We start from the raw sequence: 9,100 nt of genomic DNA, 5'->3' as shown, positions 1-9,100 counted from the left end.
AAGAATAGATATTCTTCTGCCGCCTAGGATGGCGCCGATACTGAAACATTGTTTCACTCTTGTGTGGAAGTGGCGGCAGTCCTGCCGCCGCCTTCTACACTTGATACAGGACCCTTTTCCCTTCCCTTCTCTGTCCTTCAGCGATGACTTAGCCATCGCAATTCTGTGGCCATTGTCCTGCAATCTCACCGCTTGCCAGGTAGGTTGTGGTGCCGGCCGGGCTCCTACATAAGCAGCTGTTTAGTCACTCAGTCTTTCCCCTATGGACGTAAGGCTCCGGGAAAGGTTGTGCCGGCTATGACGGCAGCCGGTGGGAGACCCTTCTGCTGCCGAGGGTTCTTCAATCCTCTCTTGGACTGCCATCCACATTCCTGAAACCGGCAATGCCGGCAACGGATCTTGTGGCTGGATGGAAGCTTGAATGATGCATTCTCCACTTCCATTTGGACCCTCATTCTGGAGGAAGGCGGTAAGGCTACATACTTACACCCTTATTTATTGTAAACATATATTTTAATCAGGCAGCCCTTCACTCCATGCTTTCTCTCTCTCTGTCAGCTAGTGCTGCCAGGTACTAACCCAGCCGGCAGCATGTTGGCTCGGCCGCTGCCGTCAGGTACTTACTCAGTCGGCGACATGCCGGCCGGACTCTGCCGCCAGGTGCTAGCCCTGCCGGCAACATGCCGGCTGAACTACAGTATATGAGTATACAGTAGCCAGTATATTTGCAGTGTAGTATATACTGCAGACAGAAAACTATAGTATATATTATACAGTAGTTATTTCCTAACATACCTTGTGTATCCTTGCACAGTCCTTTGCTGAGACCAATCCTATATTGAAAGAATAGTATTCCTTCAATACTCTGATTAGAAATCAGTTAATAACTTACCCTACAATATTAAATAGTTTTAGAGGGGTCATTGGTATTACACTTCTCTATCCCTAGAGGTTAGAACCCTTCTCTTTTGAGTTTTCCCAGATCAGGAAACTCTATAGTCTTAATATTGTGGGTGGGGGAGGTCACAGCAGTTGGCTGGGAGGGATACACAAGTATGTGTCTTTCCTAAGTTCTAGTCCACCCGGCGACATGCCAACCGGACTGTGCCACCAGATGCTGGCCCTGCCGGCAACATGCTGGATGAACTACAGTATCTACGGAAACTGAAAAGGATCTATTAAAGGATGATCCCGAGGAGGAGTCTACTCTACCTCTGGAAGATGATGGTGTCGAGTCGGAGTTCCTTCCGTCTGTGCCGGCACCGGAGCCGTTACCCTTGACATCTTCAGCTTCTACCCCTCCATTGGACAACATGAGCCAGGCACTGGCCTATCATGCGGCTTTAATGGAGAATATTCGCAAGCAAGGCAAAGCAAGGGAAGCGAGAATCGAGAGAGAGCTCCGTGAAGCTCCACTTACCGCCCCCGAGGGTCATACAAGCGACCCAGAGTCCAAGACCTCCCAACCTGCTCAAAAACCAATCCCTGGAGGTATGCGGAGTTTATGCTGGTTATAAATGGCAAACTCTACATCTCGGAGAAAATGGGAGCCGTCCCTTTAGACGACATCCAGTTTTGGCCAAGCTTTAACGCTTACCCTGATTGCTTCATTCGACTGGAGCATGAACCAATACCAAAAGAGGAGACAGAACCGAAGGAGGTCATGGTTTTCAACCACGATAAGGCATAGGCTTTCTTGTCGAGTAGCCTGAGAAAGGCAGGCTATTCGGTTTCGAAAGTGTCCGCCTTGAGCAAGAAACACCCTACCTTTCTTGCTCCTGCTTCAATAGCCTTCCCCTTTACGTTGAAGGCATTTAAATCTGTTGCCAAGGCAGTGGAGGCAGGCAAACCATGCCCTGCACTAGAGGAGTGCAGGCCTCTGTTGTTAGCCTTGCCCATACAAGAGAAAGAATGGAAGGAAGTCCAGTTAACCTTCTCAGTAGGGAAACTGGACGCAGACAACGCTGGACGACAGTTTAGCGAGAATCTCCCTAAACTTTCTGACTATCTCTTGCGCAAGGAACAAGAGACGAAGGAGAGACTTGCAGCATCTTTATCCCTACAAAACTGCATAGAGATGTGTGCAGGTCAAAGAAGTACCCCAGACTTGCTCATGGTCCTGGCCAAAATGCATATGGCCACCCTAGTAAAGGACCTGTATGCTTTCATGAAGACTAGGAGAGCCTGTAGGGAGTTCGTGTTCGCTGCTTCAACAGTGAAACATGAACCCAGGAAGCTGATATCTTCTAACATCTGGGGTAAAGACCTCTTCCCGAACGAAGTAGTCAAAGTGGTAGTTGAGAAAGCCATCACGGAGAATAGGAACCTTCTCCAGAAGTGGAGCATCTCTTCAAAGAGGAAGTCTTCCCCGGATGCAGGTCCCCAACCTAAAAGGAAGACGAAGAAGTTTAGACTTCCCCATCGGCCTGCTCAACAACATCCCACAGTCACCATGACCGATGTCCCCCAAGTGGTGGCCCAAACACAGACCACCTTCCAAGTGGTGCCTCAACAGCTGGTTGCCCAGTCACCAGCATTCAGCCCCGGGTTTGAGAGGCAGACCACTACCTTTCGGTTGAGAGGTAAAGGATCCAGACGGGACTCCTCTAGACATCCCTCAATAGGTAGGGGAGGATGCAGTCGAGGAGGTAAACCCTCCGGTCAATTGAAGCAAGGAGACGCTTCCGGTAGGAGGGAGGCTCCAACATTTTCAGAATCGTTGGACCTTCGATCCTTGGGCCCATGGCCTAATCAAGATTGGACTAGGATGGAAACGGAACAAGTCTCCACCATCATTTCCTCAATTCTTCCAACACTCCACCCCCGCATTAGAAGAATATACCCTAGAGCTCTTGAGCATACAGGTTATAAGGAAAGCAAAGTCCATCAAATTCCAGGGAAGGCTGTTTTGTGTTCCCAAAAAGGACTCAGACAAACTCAGAGTCATTCTAGACTTGTCGCCATTCAACAAGTTCATAGAAAACAGCAAGTTCAGGATGTTAATCCTTCAACACATAAGGACCCTGTTACAAAAAGGGGCGTTCACAGTCTCGATAGAGCTGACAGATGCCTATTGGCATCTTCTAGTCAGTCCCCCCCTCTATGCCTATTGGCATCTTCTAGTCAGTCCCCCCCTCTATGCCTATTGGCATCTTCTAGTCAGTCGCCCCCTCTCCTCCTACCTAGGATTCAAGTTACAGAAGATATCCCTAAGTATCTTCATGAAACTTGCAGACGCAGTCATGCAACAACTACGCCTAGAAGGTGTTCAGGTAGCAGCGTACCCGGACGACTGGCTGGTGCGGGCAGCATCCGAAACGGCTTGTTTGCAAGCATCCAAAGAAGTGATCCAGTTCCTGGAACATCCGGGATGCAAGATCAACTTCAAGAGGTCTCGACTCTCTCCAGCTCAAGGGTTTCAATGGCTGGAAATACATTGGAACCTGAGGTCACATTCTCTCCATTCCCTCAGGGAAGAGGAGGGAGATCGCAGGGTCTGTCAAGAGACTACTGAAATCCGACAGGATTTCAAGACGCCAACAGAAAAGAGTACTGGGCTCTCTCCAGTTCGCAGCAGTAATGGACCCAGTGCTAAGAGCACAGCTGAAAGATGCGCCAGGAGTCTGGAGAAGATACGCATCAAACGCTCGAAGAGATCTAAAATGACCGATACCGGCCTTACTACAATCACTTCTCAACCCATAGTCGAAGGCCAAGAGCCTAATGAGGACTGTGCCCTTGCAACCACCTCTGCCGTCGATGACCATCCACATGGATGCCTCGACGGAAGAATGGGGAGTTCACTCCCATCAAAGGAAAGTCCAAGGGACTTACATTTTGGAAACCATGGCAGTCCTCTTGACGTTGGGAAAACTTTCCCCTCGCAGATCAGTCCACATCAGGCTGATCTTGGACAGCGAAGTAATAGTGAGATGTCGGAACCGACAAGGCTCGAGATCGTTCCATATCAACCATGTGATATTAGCCATCCTTTGTCTAGAGAGATGGCACCTATCAGCAGTTCACTTACAAAGGTTCTGCAATGTGACAGCGGACGCTCTATCCAGGCTCAAGCCAATCGAGTCAGAATGGTCCCCAGACGCAGACTCATTCTCCTCCATCTTGGAACAAGTCCCAGAACTGCAGATCGACCTCTTCGCGACGAGCAACATCAAAAAACTACCTCGATATGTAGCCCCATACGAGGACCCTCTAGAGGAAACAACGGACGCCATTTCCCTAGGTTGGAACGAATGGACCCGGATTTTCCTTTTTCTTCCATCCAATCTCCTGCTGAAGGTCCTCAACAAGCTGAGATCCTTCCAGGGAACGGCAGCTTTAGTGGCCCCCAAGTGGCCCAAGAGCAACTGGTCCCCCCTAGTGATGGAATTGAGGCTGAGGCCGGTATTTTTACCAAACCCAGCACTATCTCAACAGGTTCAAAAGTTGACTTGTCTTCGCTTCATCACAGAGAACCCAAAACCTTCATCTCATGATTTTCTCACTATAGCGGTTAAGAAAAGATTTAGGATCTCAAGAGGCAGTATAGACTTCTTAGAAGAATACAAGTCTTAAGTCAACTAGAAGACAATATGAATCGTCTTGGAAAAAGTGGGTTGCTTTTGTTAAAGCAAAAGGACCGAAAGAAATTTCAATGGACTTCTTTCTGTCCTTCTTTATCCACCTTCCTAGTCAAGGTCTGGCAGCCAACACGATAACTACGTGCAAGTCACCCCTGACTAGACCTCTTCTATACGCCTTTTAAGTGGACCTGACGAACGAGATCTTTAACAAGATCCCGAAGGCATGCGCTAGACTTAGGCCTGCAGCTCCTCCGAAGCCCATTTCATGGTCCTTCGACAAAGTCCTACATTATGCTTCATCTGTGAACAATGAAGATTGGTCTCTAAAGGATCTAACCCAGAAAGTTATTTTCCTGTTCGCTATAGCCTCAGGGGCTAGAGTTAGTGAAATAGTAGCCCTATCAAGAAATGAGGGCCACATTCAGTTCACAGAAGTAGGAGAACTGAATCTCTTTCCTGATCCAACCTTTCTCGTCAAGAATGAACTACCCGCTAAGAGATGGGGTCCCTAGAGAATGTGCCCTCTGAAGGAAGATGTCTCTGTGTGTCCAGTAGAGTTTTTAAAGGTCTATCTTCATAGAACTTCAGACTTCAGGGGAGGACAGCTCTTCAAAGGGGAAACTTCAGGATCAAACTTATCCCTAAAACAACTGGCGGTGAAGCTCACCTACTTCATTCGCAGAGCGGATCCTGACAGTACACCCGCAGGTCATGATCTGAGAAAAATTGCTTCATCACTGAACTTTTTTCAGTATATGGACTTTCAGCATCTTCGCTCATATACTGGATGGAAGTCATCCAGTGTGTTCTACAAACACTAAGCAAAGCAAATCCACCATTATGTGGTGGCGGCAGGTAGTTTATTAAAACCTGTCGTCTAGTGCTAAGATGAACAGTTAATTGATTGGGACTATCAATTAGGGTGAAAAGGTGTTGACATTTCCAGTGCGATACCTTTTAAGCGAGTGTCACCATGGTGACACTAAGATTGTTCAAAATCTCAGGTGTGGAATTATACAGATAACACTCGTGCCGTGTGTACATAGTACACAGTGTTGATAGTATACAATATTTACAGAAAATTATATTGGAAAATTTTATCAAAAATTTTCAAATTTAGAGTGGCACTCATCATTTCTTTCCTGTCAAGGAGAAAAATATTTTCTGTATACGTTGTACGTATAATTCCCTTAAACACGTTACTCGTTATTTCATTTGGTCATTTATTCGAAATAAATGTCCATTTGAGTGTAATTGCGTCTTATTTCGCCCTGCAATTAGCACAATAAATATGCCAGAGTTCTCTTACTTATTTAACTAAGTAAACCTCATATTATTGTATGCTTACAAACGATGGATATAGTTGATACTTAGTCGTTCCGACAACATATACAAACCGTGAGATATCTAGTTGATACTTATGTTTGTTCATACAATACTGTATATGCAAACCTTGAGACCCCTTTTCTACTGTCTAGTATGACTCTTCCCTGCAGGGGCCAGGAAGCACTAACATTGTCCATGATTAGTGGTAATGACGGATAACGGTAACGTCATTTGTCTCAATGGTCCGGATGACCATAGAAAAATTGTCCCAAGGTTAAGGCACCTATGAAAATCCACAGATGCAGTACTTTCTAGTAATTCTCTGGTAAACTTCCATCAGGACGACATGGCTTCAGCCCAAAAACGGAATTTGAGCGAAGCGAAAAATCTATTTTTGGGTGAGATGGCCATGTCATCCTGATAGACCCGCCCTACTTTTCCATAGAAAAGGCTTAGGCAAGATCCCTCCCGAAACTACTATATCTGTAGCACCATGCTCAATGTTACTAGGAATGAATGCCATCTTGGATACTTGTAGTAGTACGGGAGGAAGGGTAACCTTGATAATGGCTCCCCTTCTGTTTTTCGCCACTCTTCTCCCTCAAAACGAAAACGCTATTCGGGGTGAAGATTGCTGTGTGTCGTATCAAGATATACGTCCCCTGATATTATGTGATATCTTTAAGAGAAATTTTAAGGATATTCACTCCAGGAGTTAGAATTCTGGAGACCTTAAGGTCAATTTTCTGGGAATATCACTGTAGCCAAATATCCCTTAGAAAGCTACCTATAGGAACCTTCCATCAGGACGACATGGCCATCTCACCTAAAAGTAGATTTTTCACTTCGCTCAAAATCAATTATATATACATGTACACAAAAAAATATGTACGTATTCCAAAAATAGGGAGGGAACCTACTTCGCGGTTTTTTACCTATTGCGGTCGGTTCTGGTCCCCATTAACCGCGATAGGTAAGGGATTACTGTATATATATATATATATATATATATATATATATATATATATATATATATATATGTATATATGTATATATGTATGTATGAACATATATCACAAGTACACATGATTTTAATCAATGTAAATATCACCCACGAAAGGCATTTAATACCGAATTATATCTTGGGAATATATATCCACTTGGAATTCATTTTATGGTAACAGCTTCTAGCCGGGTAGAGATTCGAACCCCCACCTGTGGGCCGGAAACCATGCCAGCAACGGCTCTATCGACTGAGCTATCAAGAGAGATAAAAGTTTATGACAAGTCCCCGTACATATTCCTGTCAAATTCAGGAATCTGTTCATAGACTTTGAAATAAACCCATCTCCACCATGATAGCTGAATTGTGAGTTTGCTACACGTGGTATTTTAAATGAACATATATCACAAGCACACGTTACCATAAAATGAATTCCAAGTGGATATATATTCCCTAGATAGAATTCGGTATTAAATGCCTTTCGTGGGTGATATTTACATCTATGTATGTATGTATTATGTATTATATATTATATATATATACATTATTTATACAGTATACTGCTTTTTTTATATTTTTGCTGCATTGGTACACTGTATTAATGAATTAAGTACTGTATCCCCCTTTTAGCTATATAATTTGTTGCAATAATTTATTGTTTTTGCATTACAGAGAAATTCCCATTTTTCAAGTTATGAATTATTAATCGATTTCTTGTCTTGGCTACTCTTACACAGATACCTGAAGGTGTGCCTGAGTACTCCTTAAGAACAATTGATTCGGCCAGCATTATCATCATTGTTGAAGGGCAAGCAAAAGACCTAACTATTTCTCCTCCGTCTCCTGGAGAAGTAACTCAAGCAACTGAAGTTCAGCGGGGTTCTGTCTTATTTTTAGGTGCTAAACAGTCATTGTTATTAAAGTTTGATGGAAATTCTCGATTCTTGGCTTTTCGTGCTCTATGTCTTCTCTAGAACATGTGTATTATTTACTAACTTGTCAGAGGTTTATGTGGCGTGTTACTGTACGAGTATATACAGATGTATTGTGAGGGTAGTAATTACTTAAGAAGAAAGTTGTTTTAATGAAAGTACAGTATTGAACCTTGATAATTGAACCATGTATCATAAACTGTATTAAATTTTTATTTATTACATAATAATGTATTGTGTGTAGGTTACACATTAGGATCCTGACCTTTTGTCTTTTAGTAGAAAAGCATATGTATGCATAAAATTTTGATTATTGCTGACCTAGAACTTCTCGAGAAGAAGCCCTCTTGTGAAAAGACAGTGAGACTCATCTAAGCAGTGTACAACTGGCAAGCCTAAAGCAGAAAAACAAACTGTACTTTACCAGGTTACACCTTTTTTCTTTCTTGAAGGAAACTAGTAGAAATGAAGAAATATCCCTGGTATTTACTATATGATAACTCACTTTGTATGTAGTGTCAGGCTATATTTTTATCCTATTTCTGGTAAGAGGGTGCATTCAAGAAATAATGGTGTGAGTAGTTTGCTAGTACATCTTTTGTTTACAATATGCAACTGGTAGTATGTAATTATATGATTATTTTAAACTTTGAAATAGAATGCTATAAGGGATTACTCAATTTTTATTTTAAGGGTTTTGAAACTTTAAAAAAAAAGAAAAGATGATGGAGGTCAAGGTCAAGAAAATAGTTAGGAATATTATCTACATAGTTACTTAGAATTAAAGATATGTCCATACAATCTTAAATCTGTTGAACAAGTAAACATCACCAGCTTTTGTTCTCAAAGCCAAAGAATGAGTGGTTTGTTTTGTGAATTGTAAAGTAGGCAAGCAATAGCATTTCCTCTATTAACTAAACTCTTCAACAAGTAATTTATCATTTGATGTTAATTGAACAAATAATCAGGTATGTAAATTTTTTACATTTATACTATGTCAGTCGTATAGCATGGTGTAGTATTTCAGTTTAGTATCAGCTGACATAACTGCACTGCACAGTAGACAGCATTTGATAAACTTTGAGTTACAGATCACAGTAAACAGTGTTTGATAAACTTAGGATAGCATTTTGAAACTAAAGGATACCTTTTGGAAGGCTATTTTAAGGTAACTGTTTACAAAAAGATTTTTGGAAACAAAATCTTACCTACATGTCCAAGAAAAATTACCTCTACATATGCACCAATGCCAGTCT

General features: G+C 42.8%; 1 protein-coding gene across 4 annotated transcripts in view; it reads left to right on the top strand.

The window, feature by feature from the left end:
• The window catches only part of Mpi (mannose phosphate isomerase), a 169,035-nt gene extending 159,935 nt beyond the window's left edge, over positions 1–9,100 (top strand). For all 4 annotated transcript variants that reach the window (XM_068370558.1, XM_068370559.1, XM_068370561.1 and 1 more), the window contains exon 8: positions 7,650–9,100. In XM_068370558.1, coding sequence (XP_068226659.1) covers positions 7,650–7,886 — 237 coding nt within the window. In that variant the 3' untranslated portion in view covers positions 7,887–9,100. The remainder of the gene's footprint in view (positions 1–7,649) is intronic.

The sequence above is a fragment of the Palaemon carinicauda genome, chromosome 3, assembly GCF_036898095.1.
Source record: "Palaemon carinicauda isolate YSFRI2023 chromosome 3, ASM3689809v2, whole genome shotgun sequence".
NCBI classification, from domain to species: Eukaryota; Metazoa; Arthropoda; class Malacostraca; order Decapoda; family Palaemonidae; genus Palaemon; species Palaemon carinicauda.
This window is presented reverse-complemented; position numbering and strand designations above follow the sequence as displayed.